Source organism: Macrosteles quadrilineatus, unplaced genomic scaffold, assembly GCF_028750875.1.
Source record: "Macrosteles quadrilineatus isolate MER2022 unplaced genomic scaffold, UCM_ALF_1.0 Scaffold_1__1_contigs__length_201487025, whole genome shotgun sequence".
NCBI classification, from domain to species: Eukaryota; Metazoa; Arthropoda; class Insecta; order Hemiptera; family Cicadellidae; genus Macrosteles; species Macrosteles quadrilineatus.
The window spans coordinates 196,251,927-196,277,873 of record NW_026542594.1 but is presented as its reverse complement, the minus strand read 5'-3'; the positions used below and the strand labels follow the sequence as shown (position 1 = coordinate 196,277,873).

At 33.7% G+C, this 25,947-nt stretch overlaps 1 protein-coding gene across 1 annotated transcript; it reads right to left on the bottom strand.

Annotated features, from left to right (window-relative positions):
• Positions 1–296: 296 nt before the first annotated feature.
• On the bottom strand, positions 297–25,947 carry LOC129003747 (uncharacterized). Its single transcript, XM_054432045.1, has 4 exons — positions 25,639–25,947; positions 4,647–4,881; positions 3,058–3,409; positions 297–617 (listed from the first exon to the last, which is right to left on the bottom strand). The coding sequence occupies exons 1-4, from the start codon at positions 25,945–25,947 to the stop codon at positions 425–427; spliced, it is 1,089 nt and encodes a 362-aa protein (XP_054288020.1). The 3' UTR covers positions 297–424.

Genomic DNA, 25,947 nt, shown 5'->3' with positions numbered 1-25,947 from the left:
CATTGATTAAACGAGAAATAGATACACGAGAGAAGGGCCAACACTTATAATAGGTAAACAAAAAGATGAAAATAAGACTGAACAAGAAGACAGACTAAAGATAAGTTAATAGGAGAGAAAGGTTGAGTTTTGGAACTTCAAAGATATACATACCTAACTAAAAAAATGTTAATAAGCGTACAAATTTCTGTTTAATTTACCAACAAGTCAGCAATATCACTAGTTTTCAATATCTTTCCATACAAACCTTGAGGACTATACATTTAGTGACCTGTAATGTGCCAACCTCCTGTGGATGTCTCCTTGGTGGTAAGATTCGTGGTGGTCGTGATGTTCGTGGTGATCGTGGTGAGGTAGGTAATCATCATGGAACTCGTGGGAATGGGAGTGGTGGGGGGTGTAGTGCACCAAATGGGGAACTATCTTACATGCCTTCAGCTTGTGTATGATGGAGGGCAGAAGCATCACTGTGAGAATGATGAATTTCTTGATGGCAGCGACGCCCAGTAGCGTCGGAATTAGGAGAGCTTTGATGCTCATCAGTTTGGCCATTATGATGAGCGGGACGATGAGATGGAGGTTGCCTCTGCCTCGAGCCTGAGCCGCTCTGCCGTTCTCTGTATGTACAACACTACACTGTACACTTCGGCACAGACAATGACAAGTACGCTACCACCACCAAGCTTTGTGAACGGAGCGAACCTCGTTAATCCAAACTAGTGCAATACACAATCCTTGACACCTCAAGATAAAAAACGCTTGGCCGTACTTCCCTAACGACGGAGACGGCGGTTGCCAGGTCCTCACATGTGGCCTAAAATTTTTTTCTTGATAAATTGATTTCACCGATAATCTGTTTCGCCGCGATCGCGGAAGACGTTAATGAAATCTGCGCGACCACAAAAGATCTGCACTATTTCACCATTAACGTAGGAGTTGTAACTATTCATCCGCGATAACAGAAGATATCCAGGATTTTATCGTGACCGCAGGAGTCGAAGATCATGTCCCCACAAACTCGGAAGATCTTCAAGATTTTGTCACAATTGAAGGAGGCGAAGATTATGTCTCCACGCTCACAGCCATAGTGTTCATGATTTCCCTGTGATCGCCATCGGAGGAGATGAAGATGACTTATCCGCTTATAACTATTTCTCCACGGCCATAGCCTTCATGATTTTGCCTGCAATCGCAGAAGACGAACATGATGTCTCCGCAATCGCGCATGATAACTATGTTCACTATTTTGCTGTGAACATAGAAAATGTTCAAAATCCCTCAGCGACCGCGGCAGATTGTCCTCGATTTTACTGTGACCACAGAAGACGCTTACAATTTGGCTGTGATTACAGATTTTGTATAAACCAATTAAAGTCTCTCAATTAATTACACAACCACCCGATTTTGATCCGATGCCCGAACGCCAACATTTGTTAATCGACCCGCAAGAATTGAAAAATGTCTGGCTAAGACCTAAGACCCCTTAATATTATTATTTAAAAAAAGAATAGCCTTATTTATTAGCTTAGTAACCTAGGTCTTGTTGTCGATCGGATTGTTGGAAATAAAAGGTCAATTCATCGATTTGAAGCTTTACCATGTGTGTTTCTAAACCCGTAAGTTCCATCCTTTTGAAGAATCAGAAAATAAAGGGGCACTTCTGGTGAGAGTCGCCGGGGGAATCGATTCTAAATACGGCCCTGTCTAAACGTTTGTTTTCTGTTACTTGTCCATTAAACTCCCCCCCCCTCCCCTCATCGTGTTGTTTGGATTTTGGATTAACAAGGTTCACCTATAATAGATTATTTTCCTGAAACGATTTTAATAAATAATTTAGTTATAGCTCTAGTATCGAGAGATGACATTCATTATTGTAATGTCTGAAATTTTTAGAAATAATTTGCCATAACCCAATTAGTCTGAAAGAAACATCAGCTGATTGACAGGTTTGATTAATTTCAATTGTTAACCAAATCAGCTGTTATTAGTTAAATATGTTTGTAATGGCAACAAAAAGATGTTTGTAATCATATGGAGATATCAGAAAACAGAAGAGAGGATGGGTTTCTCTAGATTGTACACCAAAAGAAACCACAAAACAAGTTTTACGATGTTTGCTATGGATAGTAATGTACATGATGTTTGAAACTGTATCCTGCATTCAAACATGAAGTTTAATCTGGCAGTGTTATGGTTTTATTTTTAAATGGCACAATTAATTGAAAAATAGGATTCTAAGATTTGTTTTCTAGTGAAGTTTCTATAAAAATCCTGTAGTAAGTTTCTTAGGTAATTTTTTTTTCAAGATGAAAAATTACCAATGTTAAAATCTGTGTCAAAAGTTGAGTAAAATAAATGAATTGCAAATTTATGTACAATAAATAAAGTAGTTTGATATATACATAAGTGCTGGGTTGTGAGGGATTTGTGCTATTTCAGGTTAGTTAGCAAATATTATATTTTGTTAATGAAGCAAAAAGCAATGCATACAATGTTAATGTATAAAGCACATTTGGTTAGTACAAGTTACTACATAGATTTGTTATTCTACTATATTTGGCAATCCTATGCTAAAAAGATATTTGTCAGTTCAACTAGTTTTGAAAGTTTTGTGAAATCTGAAGAATTTATCTAAATAAAAGAAAATTGTAAGTTGTATAAGATTGAAACACATTGAGTGTGTTTTGCATGTCGACTTAGTTTTTCTTAGTTATATTTTTCGAATATGCTTTGCTTGGAGTCAAACAAAACAGAAAATTTACTTTCATAACACAAAGTAAACACATTTCAAAAATAAAATTAGTCAGTTTTATTTTTATTTTTGAACTAATACCAAGCATCTTTGCAAGTTTAATCTCAAGATTTTGGTCCAAAAATGACTTTTAGTTTGGATTCAACCAAAAAATTTGAATTTATATTTCAAAAGTATAACCTTGAAACATTCTGACAGTAATGAATGTTCAAAATCAGATTTAAAACTCTAGCTAAATTTACGGCTGTTCCGTTTGCTGGGGAAATGGCTCCGGTTCTGCAAAAGACATGGTGGATTTTCCGTACCGTGTCTTCCGTTGGTTGGCGCCCCAGTCCTTCCCGTAACTTCCACTTTCGTAACCTCCATAGCTTCCGTAGCCGTAACCTTGTCCTCCGTAAGACGTCACATCATGGCCGTACTCCTCTACCGGCTGGTATACCGCGGAATGGTATGCCGTGTGGTATGGCGGAACTATCTTGCAAGCCTTGATCACAGAGAGTATCGAAGGCAGAGCCATTACCCCCAGAATTATCATTTTCTTAATGAATAACACCCCTAACAAGATGGGAACCAGGATTGCCTTGATGATGCCGAACTTGAGTATGACAAGAAGTGGGAAGAGCAACGCCAGCTTCTTCTTGGAGTGGATTCCTCGAGCTGTCGGGAAAGAGTGTTAGAGCATGCTCTTGTAGGGTTGACTATGGAAACAGTGGAGTAGACATTACATTAGTGAAGCTGGAGCCAGTTCACAATAAAAGAAAGCACTGTTAAATTGAGCTGGAAATTTTGGTTACAGAAGTAACGATATAACTAGCCGTAACAAATTAAAACGTAATTTTTCCCAGTTTCTAAAGATATTTGTTATCTAATTCAAGCTTTCAGTTCTTCTGAAACTGCTTCCCTCTTTTTAAAGTACCCCATTCTAACAAACCAAATATTTAAAATTGGCTGAATAAAGAAGGACTGATTACAAACTGGAGCTTCTATTTCATTCCAAGTTGTTTACACAAAAACTGTTAGAAAGTTTAACATGTAGCACCAAAAAAGTCGCTCTGTGACTACAAAAACTGGCCAAAGCTGATGCACATAAATGGAATGTCTACTTCAGTATCCAAGTCAATATTTGTAGGTTAGAATGTTAATAACTATGCTAAACTATCGATCAATCTGTACACCAACATTTGTACCTCTCTTTTTTTTGTAACCAAGCAAATTTTCATGCTGTAAAATTAAGTTGGTTGTATTGTTTTTTTTTTCTCCTAGGACTGTTTAAAATGGTTGACTTTAAATCAAGTATTTAAAGGTAAACTAAATTACACCTGAAAATCTGAATGTATTTTCTTCTTTAAATTTTAGTAACGTTTACCAGACCAATCACGTAATTGTTGGCAACAAAGTTCTAAGAAATATCCAAAATATTTTGCACTTATCCTAAAACTTTCACACTAAAATTTGGAAGACCCAATCAATTAAACTTGACTCAAATATTATCTAATTTATCACCAATCCACTAATCCCCATGCAAAAGTACTTATCTCCCCAGTCACACATTTATTTACCTAAAACAAATACAAAAATACTTTCTTGAACAAAAATGTTTCAGTTTGAAACAATTCTTGATATAGCAATTTAATGTTTTCTGTCAAATATCTTTTAGAAACGTCAAAAAGTAAACAACAGATCAAATTGGTGTATGAAAAATAATTGGTAGAAACTAAAAGACTTTGGTTCAAGAAAGAATTTTTATTATTTTTTTTTTTTGTAAATGAATGTGTGAATAAAAAGTTACCGGTAAGTAGTGTATGAGTTCTATCTTTAAGTACCAAATTGAACCAAACCCATCATAACTAGAAATCTTTTCAATCCCTACACTCGTAAGTTAGTTGATATTTACCCTCAACGGTGTTGACTCTGGTTCCGTCGTCATGTACCACGTAAGGTCCTGCTCCGGCGGAATCTAAAGGCAGCGACAACCCGTGAGAGTTTAGGAACAGGTCGAGTTGCCGCACTCCATACTTGAACATCCGCAGAAGCTCGGGTTCTCTGGGTGCATACTCTGCAGCTCGGGCCATGAGCTCATCTTGGGTCGAGTTTCCTCCAGGGATCGACACTAGGCGCAGCGGACCTAGCTGTAACAAAAAAAATTACCTCTTCATCATTTGTATAGCATTAAAAAGGTATTTTGTACCGGTAATAGTTTTTGTAGGGGTCACAACTTTTATCTTGACCTGAACAGTATAACTTTAACCTGTTTAAGCAGCTAATAAAAGTTTGATGAAAAATTACAAGTGAATACCGTATGGTAGTGATTCTTTCAATTGCAATAATGTATAGCTTAAAATAAAAAAAGGTAACTTATTTCTGGTAGAGATCGCAAGTTACATCTTAAACATACAGCCTAAAAAGAATTTTAAGTGTTTTATCTAATTTCTTTTTTTGGTGGGGAGATCCTTTTTTAGTCCTTATTCCGTAGGGGTCAATTTGCCCCCCCCTCCCACCCACAGATCAAAATACATATGACCATAGTCCCCCTGAAAAAATCTTTATTTGCCCTTAACACACGCTCTTACAAACAGTTACTCATAAAATTTTTCTAATTCAGAAAGCTCCAATTGAATAACCTAAGTTTGAAAAATTTGACAAAACAAAGGTTACAAAACTTTCTCCTAACGCTATGTAGTTATGTATAGTAGGGCGTTTGTAATTTTAAACTACGCATTGTGGTTTTCTGCCCCCCAGGCAACCTTCTTGTATTACAGACTCCCTACTACTTTCTATTGGTTTACTATATCAGCAATTTGCTAGAGCTTGCAGAATGTTGAATATATGTTCCTTATGTATGGTTTATTTTTGTGTTTGATTTTTTTTTACAAAGCACTATGCAAATTATGTCAAATTTTTACTTTTTCACATATACATGTTTTTAATTTATTTGTAATGAGTTTAATGTCTGTTGTTGGGAGCTGTTATTATATTACAAAAAATGGAGATATGTAAAAATTAATTCCCAAGCTGAATTCCTTGTCATGACTTGTCTTCTACTGGCGCCGGACCCTGTGTGTAACGTTTATAATGTATTGGCCAAGTTTATACATGTTTTTTTCGTACCGTTCGTGTCTTATGTGTTTTTCGGTGTGATTTCAAAAATTGACGACCTCTTCACGTGAGGAAAATGTTTTAACTTTTTGACCTTCACCTGAAGATGTGCTCCACGAGCACGAAACTGCAGTAGTGACAAACTACACGCAAGGACCATATTGACAGAGGTAAATTAAACCATTATTACTGAATTCCTTGAATAACAAACAGTTAATCTTCTGCCTAGCTTGGTCTCGATCTAGGTACAGTATATTGTTACTTAAAAATATAAACTAAAATCTTCCGGTTGTATAAAAAGTGTATTAAACAATCTGTTTTATACTAGAAGAATTTTAAATTTTAATTTTAATCAGCTTAACAATCATTTCTGAAATTATAACTGTGAATAAACCTATTTTATCTAGTTAATCATTGATTTTAAATTATTTTAACTAAATAACTTATCCAGCTCCTAAATAACAGCTGTTTACCTTAAGTCGGGTAAATATGTTTCGTCTACTAGGTACCTATTTTTGTTACCAGCTGTTAAATGGATTAGTAAAAAAAAATCAAAATCATTCCCACTACATACAGACTGAAAAGAACTCATGTTTTAGACCTCAGCTCACGATTTGATTTAAATTTTCTATTGTTATTTTTGTTATTGAAACATTTTAAAGTCAGATCTGTGATGGGTAGAGATAGAGACTAACTACTAGCGTTTTATCAATTGTTATTGTATTTGCTGAAAGTTAAAAAAACTGAACAGATTGTAAATAAAATTGTTGAACAAATCTACTTCATTGTGGTATATTGCTATATATTACATAAGTGTTTTCATCAAATATTAAAAGTGGAAACAATACAATAATATTATTAAATTTTTGTCCATAACCTCAAAATTCAAAACTCTGGAGGAAAGACTCAAGTTTTGCGCCTGCAAATGGCGTGTGAAAAACTTCAAACACAGCTGTGTAGTGTATATCGTAGGCCTAATGGCTCAGGGAATTTTCGCAGGCAGGCAGTATCATAGATTAAACATACTCCTGTTTAATCTATGGCAGTATCTATGTTTTAACGATTTCCCTTGTTCAGGAGGAAGCTATTTCCGTTGGTAACACCTAGACCCGGGTAGAGCTGAATAAACTTGAATGAGTTCGCGAACCAACAGGACGGGTTATGGAAATGGAATTTAATGGGGTTGTAAAAATGTTTCTATTTTTTTATTCAATTTTTCCCCCCTTAAAAGGGTAAAATGCCAATTTCTTTCTGAAACCATCGTGCTGAGCTTAAAAACAAATTATTTTGTATGTTGAAGCGTTGTTGTAGAATTAAAGGTACCTGTACTAAGACGATTAAAATAAAATGAAACTTTAGCCTAGATTAATAAAAATTTTTACATTTTCCTAAATGATAACATGTAAACTGTTGTAGTTTGCTTGTTTATGGATATGTTTTGATCAAATTTGGCAAATTTCTTTCTTTCATCCTTTACTATTAAGACACACCAAAAAGACTTTTGACGCCAAGAAGGGCAAAAAGATTGGTTTTTGTGCTAGGCCTATTAGGATAGCTTTTTCAGCTTATGTTACAGGATATGTTGCAGAGATATCCATTATTGTAAATATAGATTTTAGTACAAATCCAATCAGACAAATGGAAATTCGCTTACTTTGCATTGCATCACACTTATAGTCCGGTGGCTTAGTGTAATTACCGTTACATGGCGGATAAAAGCATCAAATTTGGTATGAAGGTACCTTAGGGTATACTAATAAATTTTAGCCTAGGAGCCCTTTTGAAATTTTAAATATTTCCACACACGGCACCAAAATTCAAAATGGCCGACAAATACGACAAAAACTACCTTTAAAACAATCCATTCTCCTGTTAACTCTAAAATATAACTTAAATCCAACCAAGACTCTACAATACAAACCGGAGACATACTAAATTATATGAAAGAAATCTTATGTGTGTCTGTGTGTGAGTGGGTGGGGGTATGTGTGTGAGTATTTATGTAACGAAACCTGTACTGGACATTGCGCAAAAATGGGCAAACCAATTTACTGCAAATTTGGTGTGGACTTTGTTAGTATCATATGTCAACATTTAGATCTGTTTCCTTTTATTTATCTATTTTTATAATTTTATTTAGTTTATTTTTACAATTTTCATCTATTTTTTTTTAGATCTACAGGGTTAGGCAAAAGTATGGAACCCCCCAGTTAACTTTTTAACGCGTTGCAGTAGGAAAACCAAACTCAGCATATATTTACACAATAAAAATTGCACTTTTTATCAAAGTTACAACTTTGCCTCAGCCCCCAAAATGGGGTATTTTGGGGGCAGCCCCAAATTTTCAAACTTAAAAACCTATAATGTGACCGCTCATTTTAAAGGGTTTATCAAGATAAATTGAATGGTGTAAACCAGAGGTCAATATCCCACTCCAAATCGAAATGGCAGCCATTTTAATTATTTAAGATGAGCAAGCAAAAGATAAAGTCTTGATAATCCCAGTTAACTTTAAAAATTTAATATTTTAATACTGGCAAAAAGGTGAATTATCTTTTTTAATAAAGGTATGTAGAGTTTAGTGTTCCAGCTATAACCTGTTACAAAGTTAATAAGGCATATTTCAAAATGACTGCCATTTTGATTAGGGGGGAATATCTTGGTGTCATACTGGACCGCACACTGAAATTTAAGGCGCATTGTATTGCGACAAGAGGTAAAGTCTCAGCGAGGAATAATATCATCAGGAAGCTCACCAGCAGATGCTGGGGTGCTAACCCTAATGTCCTCAGAACCTCAGCTTTAGTGCTCAGTGTGTCGGCTGCGGAGTACGCTGCACCAGTATGGAATGCATCGTCACATGCAAAAAAGGTTGACATAGCAGTCAATGACATGGCTCGGATTGTAACTGGGTCTTTGAAACCAACCCCAGTACACAAACTATCCTATCATAGGGATCGCCCCTCCATCAATCCGACGTGATGTCGCTGCCGACGCAGAAAGGACTAAGCAAAAGACAGACCCTCGTCACCCATTACACGGCCACCAACCTGCTGCAGAGTGACAGCTTCGGTCCAGAAAGAGCTTTTTATCACGGACACGAGTCCTGGATGGATCACTCTCAATCAATCGGGTGGCAAGGTGGGAGGCCACGTTGACTAACCCTTCCTTACCAGCCAGGGAGGAACTGGCTCCTGGTGGAGGCCTTCTTTACACGGTGTGGAAGACCCTAAATCGAATTAGGGTCGAGGTACCAAAATGCAGGACAAACATGCAGAAATGGGGTCTCTTACCAGACAAAGAAAACATCTTGTGCGCGTGTGGTGCTGTCCAGGATCCTGGCCATCTGCTGATCTGCCCACGCCTAGACCAGTCTTGCACATTTGATGATCTTTTACATGCGAATGACAAAGCCATATCGGTAGCTAATTTTTGGAAATGCGAAGTCTGATTTCCGGGCACGGAAAGTAAGTAAGTAGTATTAGGGGGGCGATATTGACTTCTAGTTTGCGCCATTTGATTTTTCTTGAGAAACCCTTTAAAATGAGGGGTCACATGATAGGTGTTTACATTTGAAAATTTGGGACCGCGCCCAAATACCCCATTTTGGGAGCCGGGTACAAGTTCTAACTATAATGAAAAAGTAATTTTTTTTATTTTGTAAACATGTGCCGAGTTTGGTTTTCCCCCTGCCACACGTTATAAAGTTAACTGGAGGCTTCCAGACTTTATCTTTTGCTTGCTCATCTTAAATTAAAATGGCTGCCATTTTGATTAGGGGTGCGATATCGACCCATGGTTTTCACCATTCAATTTATCTTGATAAACCCTTTAAAATGAGCGGTCACATTATAGGTTTTTAAGTTTGAAAATTTGGGGCTGCCCCCAAAATACCCCATTTTGGGGGCTGAGGCAAAGTTGTAACTTTGATAAAAAGTGCAATTTTTATTGTGTAAATATATGCTGAGTTTGGTTTTCGTACTGCAACGCGTTAAAAAGTTAACTGGGGGGTTCCATACTTTTGCCTAACCCTGTAGATCTAAAAAAAATAGATGAAAATTGTAAAAATAAACTAAATAAAATTATAAAAATAGATAAATAAAAGGAAACAGATCTAAATGTTGACATATGATACTAACAAAGTCCACACCAAATTTGCAGTAAATTGGTTTGCCCATTTTTGCGCAATGTCCAGTACAGGTTTCGTTACATAAATACTCACACACATACCCCCACCCACTCACACACAGACACACATAAGATTTCTTTCATATAATTTAGTATGTCTCCGGTTTGTATTGTAGAGTCTTGGTTGGATTTAAGTTATATTTTAGAGTTAACAGGAGAATGGATTGTTTTAAAGGTAGTTTTTGTCGTATTTGTCGGCCATTTTGAATTTTGGTGCCGTGTGTGGAAATATTTAAAATTTCAAAAGGGCTCCTAGGCTAAAATTTATTAGTATACCCTAAGGTACCTTCATGCCAAATTTGGTGCTTTTATCCACCAGGTAACGGTATTCGTAAATTAAAGCCCTAAGCCACCGGACTATTACAAGAGGTAGTTTGCAAGCTTTCTGCGTCGGGGTGTCATTTTACAGGGTCATTTCAGCTCCCTGAACCGCCAAGTGACCATGACACCTGCAGTTCTGTTTGTCAACCATCAAGGCGTGAAGAACGTGTACTACCGCCCACTCCGCGGCATCGGTCATCGGAGATAATGATACTTCCTCTCCTGCTCTCCTTATCTAGCCTGGGGCGCAGACAGCGTGAGGTGAAACTAACATTAGTATAGTTCGGCGTACGAAACGTCTAGATATCCCGGTACTGTAGAATTGGGTAAATAGTGTCTGTATACTTGCTGAACGGGGTCAAGTACTTCGTATGGGTGAAATGCGCCAGCAAAGTTGGTATCAGGGCCGCGTTAAGGGTCAGTGGCGCCCTGGGCAAACCCAAAAGCAGCGCCCCCCCCACCCCTTGACAGTAGTTGCTATGCGAATGCCTCTTGCCCTGCGCCAATAGCTTAATGCACTACCTAGTGATTTGATTACTGTTCAGTACAGTACAGTGTGCAGTTCATTACACGCGTATTGAACGATATTCTTTGGTATTGGCTGTTTACGAACAGAATTTAACAAAATCTCTACAATATTTGTCTCTTATCTACGCCAGTGAAATTTTTATGGGAGAAATTTGTATCATACAAATTATTTAAGTCCTTTATAAACGACTGGGACGGGTGGTGTCGTCCTAGGAGGTCACGAATTGTGGATATTTATAGGCATGCACTGTGGATGCGATACTCCCTGGTGTGGATTAACGTCCGCACGAGTGAGTACTACGACTATCCGCAGTACTATCCTGATAATTAGACCAATTCGTATATAGACTATCAAGGAAAACATGTGGTTCGGATTACTATAAACTTTAGGTCCCTTAGTTGCCATTGGCTGTGTGGGCTATTAATTAACAGCTGTGTCTAAGGAATGTCGGTCTTAGTCACTAACAAGACTACAAGATCGCGCCACTCATCCTACACTCATCTCCATTCATACTTGGTTTAAAATACCTACTATGTATGGTCGCCATTTCATTGAACAGTATTAACAGTACATTGACTTCTGTATTTCGTACAAAACACATGGTAATCTATAAAGTAACTATAAACACGTCTGTGATACTAAAATTTGTTAACATTCTTTACAACCTACATTCAAGATGTATCAACCACACTCGAGAAATACATTGTTGCATTGTCGTTTCTATATGAACGACACACTTAATACTCTTAGGTTCTCAAAAAGTATTGCCAGCCTTAATTATTGTAAAGTTGTCTTACAAAACGATATTGCTTCAATCGATATCAGGGGCGTTCTAGCTTTTAAGTTTAATGCAAATAAAATTAGCTTTCAAATAAAAACGTAGACTTCATTTTCCCCACTTGGTATCATATCAACCAACGACGGGGCCCATACCCAATTCGTGCATTTTAATAAGGTCCAAAGCTTAAATACAAGGTAGAGATGATAATGCGATACCCTTTTACTACTCAAAGATCGATATCTACACCATAAAGACTGATACAGTATTTACCTACCTCAATCAGGCTGCAATTAATTATAACAAATTATAATCCATTTAAAATCTTTTTTACTTTCTCCCCCTATACCATAGTATATGGAGAAAGCATTGTTTTCGTCAAAATTTTCGAGTTTGAGTTTTGATTGGATATATTCGTTTTGGGCCCCCCTGTACCCAAAAAAGTGGTTTCCGAAGTGATGTCTGTGTGTGTCTGGATGTATACAGAGCTAGGGACTACACCTGTGGTCCGATTTTGATGAAATTTGGTATGTAGGTTCTAATCCATGGTATCTCCAGGCTTTTTTTCATTTTTATGAAATTTTGATTTTTAATGGGGATTTTCCCATAAAAAAACCGGAATAATTGGATTTTCTCAAAAATGGCCGGAGCGATTTCGAAAAAAAATTTAGTATGTTGTAGCCCTTTATGTTCTGAACAAAGTGGTAAAAATCTCATTTCTGTAAAAATTACGGTTCAAAAGTTATTGTCAAATATGTTATTTTCCCATAAAAACCCCATAAAACAATGAAAAATAGGATTTAAAAAAAATTCTGTTTTGATTTAACATAGTATGTTATGGTCCTTACAATTTTGATAGCTTTTTTCAGTTTTTATAAATTTAGATTTTTAATGGGGATTTTCCCATAAAACCCCATAAAATAACGGGAAAAAGGGATTTTCCCAAAAATGGCCGAAACAATTTTGATAAAAATTGTTGTACGTTATAGTCCTTTATATTCTGAACAAAATGGTACAAATCCCATTTCTGTAAAAAATACGGTTCAAAAGTGATTGTAAATTATGTTATTTTCCTATAAAAACCCCATAAAATAACGGAAAAATCTGATTTTTCCAAAAATGGCCCGAACGATTTTGATAAAAATTGTTGTATGTTATAGTCCTTTAAATTCTGAACAAAATTTTACAAATCCCATTTCCGTATATTTACTCTCACCGCCTAAACATGATAAAGGTTGTAGACAAACTTATTGGAGAAAGTATGTGTCAGAATGCTGATACCGCTTATATTCAATTGTTAAGCCATTTAAGTCGGTTTATGTTATAATAATGGTGTTATACTAGTATTAAACTCCTAAAAGGGGTTAAATGTACTGTATATCGGACAGAAAAATATAAAAACCATATCCAGCTAATCGTACAAGAGTAACTGTAAATCTGTAATGGTGTATGTTTAATAAATGACTGAATAAAAGCCAGTACAACTAAATGTGGTCAATTGTAAAATACTGTAGCAACTGCAGATTAGAAGTAAATCCAAACGTTTTAAAATATGACTTTTGCAACCTAACTGTTATAGCTAGAAAGCTAGTTTATTTCTCTTCTACAATAACAAACATTTATATGCATACGAGCATTTATGTTGAAAATTCCCACGATAAATTTCAGCAACAACAAACTCCTGATAACATCTGTTCGTCAGCATTGTTGCGACGCGTTAGTCACTGGGATCGCGGAACGTCGCAACAATGGGATCGTGGAACAACGCGCCCGCGCCGGCGACCCGTAGTCGAAAATTACAACCACAGACTATAGAGTAAACCACATATTCTATAGTATGTGCTACAACGCTCAAGACTCTAGTTTAACAATGTAATTTATAGTTTTTTGCTGTTAAATACTCTAGGTAAAAACAGTCGTATTCATCCCATTTCACAGTAATACACTCTCAATGTTATTAATCCGAATGTATATCATGCATAAACGCAATCATTTCTTTTATAATACAGCATAATTAAATTTAACATTTCTTAAATCATAGCATGAGCACAGTATTACGATATTCACAATTTAATAATGGTATTCACAAAATTAGGAACTGAGCTAAATATTACATTAAACTATATTACTATCTACTAACTATATTACTTTTAATTTAGTAACTATTAGTGAAAATAATACTACTTATGACTGTTGATTACTTTCGTAATTGCATTGTAACGGAAATATATTTTTCGTGTCGAGCTATTTACCTATTTTAATGTTATATTAATTTAAATAGTATATAATACATACATAGGGTACATAATTATATTCCATAAATAATACAATAAATAATATTATAATACATTGTATTGTAGCGCATTAAAACGTTGGCTAATAAACTAACCAAAACCTATTTCATTGTCAGCTGATCAGCTGATCAGCGAGTCCCCTACTCGCATGACGTGCTCGTTTCTTATTGGTCCATTGTTGTCTCGTAACTGTCGTTGAACTGTACGATGTATTATGTATTTCATGTTACTACTCGTAGTATTCGTGACCTTGTAGTGAATGTCAGTATCTGTATCACGTAGTGTTTGTTAGTGTGTATTAGTAGACATTTAGTTAAAGTGTTAGTGTCAAGTGACTTATTCAGTGATAATATTTATGCAGATTTTCCTGCGACGACATGCATCTTTGTTCTGGAGATTCATTGCAGAATTAATTCTGGTATGTACTTTCAATTATTCAGCATTATTAAACAAGCTTAAATTTTCTGAAAAAATTAAACCACAGTTGATTACGCAATGGTCTACTTGTTGTTTTATGATAATATCCTAGTCTGGCGTACATTAGAATGATTAAATAATGGCTCTATGATTCATACGGCTTATTTTGTTTTAGAAAATGACTACTTAGGTTTTCGCTGAATCAGTGCTTTATTTAGGCCTACTAAAACTGAATGAAGTGTTGATAAACGGTACTTCTAATGATAAAATTGATATTCTTGCTAAGTTCACAAACTTTTGCAACTACATATTTTCAACTTTTCGGTAAAATATTAACATAGTTATTTTTATTCGACCTTCATAGTCATAATCGGGAAAAATAGCCCTTATAAAATTTTAGTTTCATAAAATTTAGGGATAGTTAGCTTACATTTTGGCCCTATTTATCATTTCTAACGTGATAGGACTGTATTACCAATGATTGCTGCCATTAGGATGTAAATAAATAAATAATTAATCTTAGCCTAACAATAATAAAACAGTTTTTGAAGGACAGTGTATTTAAATTGTGACTAAGCCTTGAGTTAATCAATTTCCAATTACGATGGAGTTTAGAATCATAGCATAGCCCAAACAAGGGCCACATTTATTTATAGAATTATAATTACTAACAAGCTTATTTAAGAGCTTTATTTTAAACTGTGATTTAGCCTGAAAGAAAATAGTATATATTTTATGTTATTAGGCCTATTGATAAAAATACATCAACAACCAAATAAAGCCACAAAAATTAAGATACTTCGTTGGTATATTCTTAACAAAATACAAAATATGATATTTTATCTCCTATGTTTACGTAAGCTCTGTTTAATATTTTTTGTAATAAAACCCTGAATTATTAAGCTTTAAGAAACTCTAAATTAATTCTCGTTTTTTATATTTGCATTTCAAGTAAAATTTACATTTCTATGAATTGTCATTGGCAATGAAATATTTAGAAGGAATTTCAAGCAGGCTTTTTGACTCCAATTTTATTGGAGAGTGTTCCTTTTACGTGTTATAATTTCGATAGTTTAATAGGGCCTACAACATAAAACCACTATTGAAGATACCTCCTGTATAAAAAATGCTATGGTCAAAAAATATGTTGATGTACCTTTGATAAGCTTTTAACGCGTATTTAAACACATAAATAGTAAAAACAACTTTGTTTTCAGGTTAGTGGTTGCAGTCGTACCAAAGGTAAGAATTTATATCTCTGAGTGTTTAAGGTGTTAAATAATTTCTTGTATCCAGGCTTCGGGTAGGTTTACTATACGAATACGTTCTACCGGTTCGAAGTACCTTATATGTAGAAACATACATCGAATTATTTGGTACTATTTCAACCGCGTGAAGGGAAGAAGTGTTAGTCAGTTGGTGTTGTTGGCCAGTTAACTAAAATATCAACAGAAAGAAGACTATCGAGAAACGCAATTTTCTATATTTTCCAACAACAAGCCGGATGATTTAAATATCGATATGTTGTTTGAATCGACGCTGACAGTTTTTAGTCTACGAAATTTCTTGTGCCTACGTAATTGTAAGCAACATTATATTCTCTTGTTACATGTATCTTGGCAATTGTATACATTATTTCATTGTTTGTGTCTTGTGTCTTGCTAAAAAAAAGTCCAATATGATGTGAACACCTTCATCAAGCTGCAAAGAGATTAATTTACCATAAGCAATTGATTAAAATTAAATAATCATTCTATCGTACAGATTTATTAAAGGGGAAATAAAAATAGTACGCAAGTGACCAATATGGAATTGTTATTTTTAAATCAAGACAGTAAAAATGTACAATTCGTGTAAAATAAATACAAAACAAAATTAATTTTGAAATAGAATGCATATTTAGATTAAGCTATTAACCTTTTGAAGTTTTGGTTTTAACTTACTTTTTTGGTAGTAAAGTTAAATAAAAAAGACATTTTTCACATGGGTTTGGCTAAATCATGGGCATACGTATTAGAGGAGGTTATGCATGGGTCCATTGGTATATTGGTTTTGGAAACAAAAAATAAGTGTATATACAGGTTAATTATAGTGTAGGCCATACCATTATAAATAGCTGGGAGCTTTAAGTAACATAGCTGTAAAGATATAAAGGTTTCTTAAATAAGCATTGGAGAAAACCCTAAGTGAAATTCATATAAATACCTTTGTTCACATCATATCGGTCAAATTTCAGCTGAAGCCAACCAAAGGTAGGAAGCATTTAATTTTGTTTGTCTAAAATTTACGTGTTTTAATTTAGCCTGGATACACGGAAAAATATCTGCCAACATTGATTCTATGAATTGGCTTTACTAAATGAAATTTCTTAGTACTTGGTAATGGTTAAAGAGTGACTTGAAATACAATTTAAATTAAAATATATTTTGTAAAGATATAACAATGTTATACTTTTGTTAACGTCGGAGCAGTGAATAGTGTGAAAAGAGTTTGATAGCTGCAAAGTTTAGTTGATATTAAATTAAGAAACCTACTGTGACTTCTTAAGAAAACAGGTTGGTTGAGTTACACTGCTTTTTGTCTGGTTTAGTAGGCATAATAATTGTCATATGTTTAGGCTGGTATCTTGGCCTTAGTAAGGGTTATTCCATAAATTTTAATATTATTAATTTACTATTAAATCTTTGAAAGGCTCCGTAATATTTTTTAAATGGTTTACTTCTAGTTTGTCAGGATATTAACTCAGTTTACTAACGTACTAAGGTGCATATTACTATTTTAAAACTGGGCCTTTAATATATATTGCAGTCAACTAAATATTATTTACAGGTGTGCCTATAGAGATTAAATGAATTGCGTTCGTTTGAATATTGTATTAAGGAGTAATGCATTTTCGAGGATATACATTATTTTGATCAGGCTCTCTCTTCTTGAAAATACCCCTACAGTTAGTAGGTATAACTAATCTCTATGGCTACACCTTCATAGGCAGTATAGGTTAGTCACGTTAGGTTAAGTATTAGAGGTGGCCTGTATCAGGTGGGTAGGGTATCTATTACGTTTTCCACTTATGTTAACATTTCTTAACGATGATCGTTCTGGAAAGTCTCTCAATACAAGGTTCTTATTTTACTATAACAGCACAAAATGTTTACTTCCGGAGTCATTTTTTATCTTTGGGAGTAGTGCTAGAATACCTTTTGGGAAGCAGCAGAACTATAATACCCTGCATGTGCTTTTTTATTTGTAAATATAAATTACTCTTATCTATTGGAAGAGTGTTATGTAATATCCCTAAAAAGTTAGGAAGTCTTTGGAAACTACTATGTCTAGCACCACCTTCCACAACGGGTATCGTGCTTTGTGACTTTTATAAATTTATTAACTGGCATTAGAAGGGTTAAATATTGTAGAAATGATTCCGCCCACCTCTACCATATTTTTCCCGTGTGGAGTTGCTAGTCTCCTATCGGGCGCCTCCCCAGGTGGCGGATAGGGGAAGGCTCGTCAGACATGGCGGGTACTGGGAATGGACCCCCAGGGTGGACCAAAACTAGCACAGTGTAGATCGTGTCAATTACATTGGCCAGTGGGATACGTGTGTGCGAAATAACACTTCTTCCATCGTCACTTCTGTTATTTTGCACGGCCATCTCATCAACTAATTACCTATAAATGAATGTACACTAGCGTATAGTGTGATTCTCAATGTTGTTGGGAATCTTTCCATCATTCAACCCACACACGCCATCCTAATTGACACGATCTAAACAATTTTGTTTCAACTTTAAACTCATGGTACCAATCAAAAATAAAATTTAATAAAATAAAATTTATAAAATTGATTCTAGGTTATTATATTTGTTATATAGGTAGGTTAGAATATTTATTAATCAATGTGCATGTAAATTGAGTTGTGTTTCTTGTCTTATTGATCTCTTGAATGTTTATTTATATATTTATTTGTTTTCCTGTTAATATCTATTTATTGAATTATATAAATGCATATTTAATTATTAATTTAAGATTAAGTATCGTAATCATTTTTGTAATGGTCTTTGCCGTTGGAATGTAAATTAAATAAAATAAAAAATGAAATAAATCATAACAGGAATAATCTTTACTTTCTTCCCCTCCAGGAGTTTTTTTTATATTTGTTTTTAAAATTTTGATTTTTAATGTTTATTCCATAAAAACCCATAAAATTACGGAAAAATCGAATTTTCTCAAAAATGGCCCGAACGATTTTGATAAAAATTTAGTATGTTGTAGTCCTTTAAATTCTGAACAAAATTGTACAAATCCCATTTCTGTATATTTACTCTCACCGCTTACACATGATAAAGGTTGTTGACAAACTTATGGGAGAAAGTATGTGTCAGAATGCTGATACCGTTTATTATAAACAGTTTCGTCTGAATCTAGACTTACAATCTGACTGGTTAAACATTCAACTTAAGTATCAGGTGTTGGTGTTAGATTACAATTCATAATGATTTGTACGATCATGTAAAACATCATGTAAAAATGTTCGGTAATGAAGTTTATAATGATAAAAGGTCTGTGATAAAGTCAAAAGCTTTGTTGTTTTCTATCAATCATAATATAGCATAAATAATCTGTAACTTATTTTTAGCTTTGTTTTAGATAAATTACTATTTATATTTGCATGTAGAATTTATTGTCTTTTTAAAAACCGTGTTCTTATTAAATTATTCTAATTTGTTTATTTATAGCATAAGTGTTATTTATATGATTAAAACTGTTGCAATAGGAAATGTCTAATCACTGTTCTGTTAAAGTGACAAAGAAGAAAAAAATGAACTGTTTGCTGCCAGAAAATGAAATGTATTAATAAAAATGTGTTTTTCATCCCGCGCGTGCTTTGCATGGCACATGGGATTATGTACTTAATTTAAAAATTGCATGAATAAAATTGTTTGAATTGAATTGAATTTCATTTCATTTAATTTCATTTCATATAACTTTATTCATTAAAGTACAATACATAGATACAGGAATGGCGTCAAGAGTAATTTAATAAAACTAACTAACTAAAATACTCATCATTATCATGCATGGCATAATAACATACCATCAATATTAATAGCTTTTCAGATCAAATAAATTAAAACAAGCAGTGCAATATGAAAGTTTACACATGAAAATATCAAAATTAAAAATATAGATAAAATTATTTTAAAACCAAAAGTTTCAATTGATATTAAACAGAGCAACTAATAACTTAAAGAACTAAAACTCTTCAAAGGAGTACATAGCCTTGTTGATAAGAAACTTTTTCAATTTTGATTTAAATTTATTTTTGGAAGTTTCTAATTTGATTTCTTTAGGAAGTTTATTATAAAATTTGGAACCGGAATATTTAGGTGTCTTCGTAAAAAGTTGCAGAGTATGTGAGCTTGTGGCCAGGTTTTCTCGATTTCTAGTGAAGTAATTGTAATTAAACAATTGTAAAAAAAAATTGTAAAATTAATTGAGTAATTAAACCGTCATAAAGAAAGTTTGTAAGCAGCACTGGATCTTTTAAAGTGTTCTCTAGAAATAAATAAGCCCTTAAAGAAATTACGCTTTTCATCACCATTTGCAGGTGCGCTGGATCATAAGTTTTAAAATAACACCTTAATCGTGAAAATCGGTTAAATAGGACGTTGCAGAGAAAACAATGCTTGTATTAAGCACATAGATACTCCACTTAGTTCCAACCCATTCTACGCAGTTTGAGAATAGTCTAGTTACCCAGATTCCCAGATCCCAAATCATGTCGGATTGTAATTTTACGATGTGGCGCCTGATAAAGCAGTAGCTGAGGGGAAAATAACAGATTTTCGATATAAATTTTGAAAGTCCAAGCGAGTAATTGGTAAGCCTGATACATTGCAGCTATCAGCTGGGTTGTGCCGCCTCCCTATCAGCTGATCAGTCCCACCTCTCCCTAGGGCGAGTCCTGTGTTCTTATTTATGAGATTATAATGTTCGACAGCCTGCGCTGTAGAAGAACCAGGAGGTTCTGTATGTGTGAAATCTGTTTTTAGATTAGATCGTTATAAGTATTTGATATTTTGATACTTTTCTGTGTATAGGTATGAAGTATTTTTCGTCATACTGCAATAAAAACAGCTGTTTTAATATGCGTTAAGGGTCTAAAGTAGTTTCTTTACTCCCTAGGGAATGAACTAGCGGGAGTAGAAGACGTATAGAGATATAGAAGTATACATAGAGGTATAGGGATAGAATATGCCTTGCATAGAGGAAGCTATGGTATGATAATGCTTTTGCCTGACAGGTGCTCATACAAACGGTAGAATCAAATAAAGTTCTCTTTTAGAAGAATAACTGACGAATATTTGAGCACCAAAAATTTGTCTATGATTTGAGTTTGCAATAAAATTGGATTTATGTAAAATTATTGCTTTCCCAAATAATATGTGGGACACGTTTTGTGGTGTAGAAAATAATCTAATCCACTTTCTCAAGTTCTTGTAACTTGTCCCACGGCTGCACAAAATCAGACCAGTCCAGTTGTCTGTCCCAAAACGGAACCTGCTTCTGGCTTCACCGGTCTGGCGAAAGTCTTTCTTTAAGTTTTATTCGCGTGTTTCGCTTTCTAAAGGCTCTGTCAATAAATTAAGCCAGTTATTAGAAGGTCGTGAGGAATATGTGGGTTAGGCCGAATTGTAAAATAATAGTTTTGGATCTTTGTTGCAACGGTTGCGTCGTGATTGTGACAGAATTTCTCCATCATTTAGAGCAGTCGGAAGTTTTTCTACTTGGCTGTATTATTGACTCAACCGAATAAGATATGATTGCGGATGCATAGGATAGACTATGAACGGTGTTCAGTGTTCTGCACAAATACATCATACGGTAGTAGGACGAGTCTCCAAAAAAGGGTGGGCAATTTGTTAAGTTATGTTTCTTCTTTTCATTTTTCATGTAGGCCTACTACTCCTCTTTAGTTTTTTTTTTCATTTTCATAAAAAATTATGTGTACAGTAAAGAAAATTGTTTATCGTAAGCAAATTGCTAAAACCATGATGATTCATAGTTCATAGTCATAGACAGTTCATAGTATTTGAAACCGTGCGCCTCATGGACCGAAGTACCGCGCTCCTACCACGTTTAACGCCCCGGAAGTTTCTCAATTAGTGGAACTACCATCTCAATCTAGCAATTCGTTATTTTGAATTACAGCCTAGCTTACATTACATTTTCAACTTAGTTGCATAAAGGTCATAAATGAAATCTTAACATGCGAGAAAATGCATAACTTATATGACTAGATTGGACCAAGTATTTTGCATGCAGGGTTGCCACTGTAAGCAATATATCGCTCTGAAGTAATGAAAAGTGTTGCCAACTGCAGAAATACATCACGCCTTTCACTGCTCTTCGTAGTTTTAAATTAACTACAAGCAGAGCTAAAGTTCAGCCGAAGAGTCACTTATCTAGTTAGAAAGGTAGAATGTTGGTAATTATATATTCTAGTCATGAATAATCAATATGACTTGAGGGGCTGTGTACACAAAGTACGGCATGTGTGTCCGTTAGCGCGGTAACTCGAGCAAAAATCAACCGAAATGATAAAATTTGGTTCAAAAGTGTAAACCTTTTGTTTATTCTGCCGATTTTGCGAACCAGCATGATTGGACTATGGAAACTGTGGTGTATGGGGTAATATTGAGGTTTCCCATTTTTGTCCTAAAATATTAAATGTCGTAATTTCTTTCTAAACTATTTTTATAGTTTAAATACAAATTATTAGGTATATCGAAGTGCTGTGCACTTAATGTTCAAGGGGAAAATTCAAAAATGTTGTACATTTAAAATTATCATGTTATTTTATGGAGAATAAATTGTTTATGGACATAATATTTTGATTAAACTGTTTATTTTATACTAAGCTATCAAAATGTTATTACTTTCCTGTAGCATAATACATCAGTACTCTTTAAAATAATGTTATTTAAAAATAGAGAATAAGTATGATATTTAAAGAGATTCTTTAGTAAAAATCCAATCGGACAAATGGATATTCTTCTAGTCTGCAGGTTTTACGTGACAGTTTTATGTGGATAAATGACAATAGTATTATTTTAATTGTTTGGAATTTTATTTTTAATCTCGTGAAACACATTCACTATACGACTATTCAATTTCTTTTTATGTAAAATATCAATAGAATGGAATAGGTAAGAATCTTATGTATTATCGCTAATAATTTATTATTAACATTTAATTGTAAATTATTTTTACCATAGATTTTTTTCTAGCATGCACATAGCGTTATTATACATATTTATATCACCTAAGTACAAATTTTTTTTACTGGATAATAAGTCACATACTTCACTTAAAACAATTAAAACATGAATTAAAATAATTGTAAAATTTATTTTTTAAATTACAAAACAAAATATACCGTAATAGTTTTAGTATAACAATCGTTACGAAATATTATTTTATATTCATTTATTAACTAATAATTTAATAAAATAATAAATGTCGGTATTTAACTAAGTGGTAATAATAATGTTTGTTGTCAAACTGGGCGCTGTTAAACACTTTGTAAACAATTTGGAATTCTCACTCTAAGCTTTTATGTACTAGAAAAATCAACTACGTCAAATAACATGACTATTGATCAAAGTTTAGTTTGACCAAACCACATTGTAACACTTTAAATTAAAATTAAAGAAAGGAGATTTTTACGGCTACCAAATAACAATACAACTGAAAATTTACAAATAATTAAAAATGTTTAAAATATCCTATTAACAAAGATATATTCTCGTTTAAATACCTAAGGTTTCATTTAAGACTTCATATAAGTTATGTAAACTGTATTTATTTAATTATTTCCTTGCAGTATTTTTAGTTAATGCTTCATGTGTTGGTTTATACGTTTTAAGAAACTATGCCACTATTCAGAAACATCGTTTCTATACAGTACATTTCTAAAATCTAATTATTAATAGTTTAATTTAAATCAGATTCATAGTTAACTCAGTGGTAATTAACTTCTCATCTCAATTAATTGATTTATAGTGACTGCAAATTTAATATTTAATAAATGTAATGTGTTATGAATGAATCAACAATTATTTTAACGCTATTCAAAAAATTGTGTCTAAAATGTAGATTTTAAACGTTAACAAATCGTGAGCCTTTTTCACCAGAGCATAAAAAGATGCACACGAAATATTTGTTGGGAATTACAAATTATTTTTGATTATTTTCCCTATAAATGTTAAACGATTTGGTTCTTTTGATTTTAAAATTAAAATATCCAATATAATATGAAAATAAATACAAAATACATTCAGCCTATTTTAGTATTATTATTATACATGTTGATAATTTTTAAAGGTTTTAAACATGGTGTACCTACTTAAATTTAAATGTTAACGAAACTTCGTTAAGGAAGTGCAAAAGGTTGAAGACTGTTCACAAAAAGTGGTTCAAAATTAATTTTCGAAGTATTTCAGATTTAAATTAAACATAAAAACCCGTGTTCATATGCAGTATATTACTTTTATAAAAATAATTTTTGTACAGAATAATCGACATTTTCATTACCATAAGTACACATTTTCATAAAAACATTTATTTCGAAAATAATAAATTAATGTTATTTACATTAGCGTTAAAAAAACTACTCCATAGAATTTAATGATTTTTATTTTAGCCGTTCCAAGACTAAATCAAATTTGAGGTTTGTAGTTTGATATGTTCCTGATATTTGTGGTCATTTACTACATTACTAAATAATTTATACATTGATTGCAAAAATCCGTTAAAGAAATATTTGAGCTAAATCGTTTAGAGTACTGTGTAAACTAATTAGATAGGAAGATGGACAGAATATTAAATTACCATATTATTGTTAATACAACGCTAAAATAATTTAGTATCATGGTGAACTGTTAAATAGACAACTTGAATTGATGTTATGAATTCAATACGAATACTGATAAAAGAAAAGAAGAGTTTCATGGGTCAAATGATTTATAGATAAATTTTAAATTTTCAGTACCTTTAATGAGTTTTTTTTTTTAGTTATTTAAGGCTTAATTAAAATAACCACTTACAAAAAATAATAAACAAATTCATATCACAAATAATTTAAAAGTAATTATTTCAATGTGTATTTCACCAATGAATGTAACATTCAAAGGATCCAAATACCTTGAATACCTAGGTAGGCCTAAAAAGAACATTATTGAACATTTAAAACAAATTTTAGTTAAATTATATTTAGGGTATCAAGTATATACTTGTACTTACTTTGTAGTATCGCAGCTCATTTTGCTATTGAAAACAAATAAATTATACCGATGGAATTATGTAAAACTATAAAGACTGGGTGTCCTTAAGTAATCGACCAAAAAATGCATTGACAATATTAAAGAGGCTTTTTGCTCAAATTACCTTTAACCTAAAAAATATAAGTACAAATTGACTTATTAAGTTAAAACCAGGCTCTCCAATTTAGTTTTAAATGGCTGTGTACAATTTTAAAAGTATAACGATCATCTAAATTCCACAAAAAGTTCAAGGTCGAAAATTGTATGCGGAGTAATATTCAAAATCAGCATACTCAATGCTATTTGAATTTATGTTGCTATTCAATCAAAATAAGTTATTACAGTGAGTATTATGTAGTAGAATAGACAACTAAAACTTGACCTTCACTACCAAACGTTTTGAATTTTTACAAAGAACAAATTAACAAATTCTATAGTTTAGAATAAACAATTTTCTACCCTAGGCGGCAGGGTTTTTTTATTTTTAAACTGCCTAATCAAACCTAGTGATAGGTAATGCATTTCCAGGTCTGAGTAATCCCACAAAATTATATGTCCTGAATTAATGTTGATCGGGGTTAATTTGTCAAGTTTACAATTTAAAGTCCATAAGTTTGAAGATTGCCTTAAAAATAGCTGAAAATATAAGATCTCCTTATGGGTTTTTAACCAAATCTAAATTAAAAGTCCGTCCCAATCCGTAGAAAATCGCTTAACATGGGAATTATATACTTCACGTGGAAAATTAGTGAGATATACATTTTTGACGAGACATTTGAGTGTAAACCCAATAAGAAAAAATTAAATTCGCATTCAGCAGGTTTGCTGCGGCGGGGGCATTTTATTCAAGCTACAATTTAAACATAGGAATGGTGTATATCACTAGTCAAAGGTGTAAAATGTATTTCCAGTCTAAACCACAACAAATCGGAACTCACATCCAAGGAGCGTTGACTAGATGCTATCCTATGTACGAAGTTGGCAATCTTGTACTTTGCGCAGGGTAGAAGATGTCCTTGTCGCAAGCAGGCGGCGCGGGCGGTCTCCAGGAACGAGTCCTGGGCCAGGACCGAGGACACGAGGAGCAGGACGAGCGCGACTGAGGGGGACATGACGACTGGACGCGGCGCGGACTTCCTGCGCCATATATACCTCTGGGCTCCTGGGCACTGGGCCAGAGCTCTCGTGGACCTCACCCTCTCCAGGGGTTGTGGGACAGTCTTAGGGTTGAGCCATAGATATAACAT

What these genes read in the sequence shown, in the direction of transcription:
- LOC129003747 (XM_054432045.1), bottom strand. Translation starts at nt 25,947, where the DNA reads ATGTTATATCTATGGCTCAACCCTAAGACTGTCCCACAACCCCTGGAG. An exon ending in CAGAGTCAACACCGTTGAGG is followed by an intron (nt 3,410 to 4,646) that starts GTAAATATCAAC and finishes CTTTCCCGACAG; the next exon opens with CTCGAGGAATCCACTCCAAG. An exon ending in GCCAACCAACGGAAGACACG is followed by an intron (nt 618 to 3,057) that starts GTACGGAAAATC and finishes TTGTACATACAG; the next exon opens with AGAACGGCAGAGCGGCTCAG.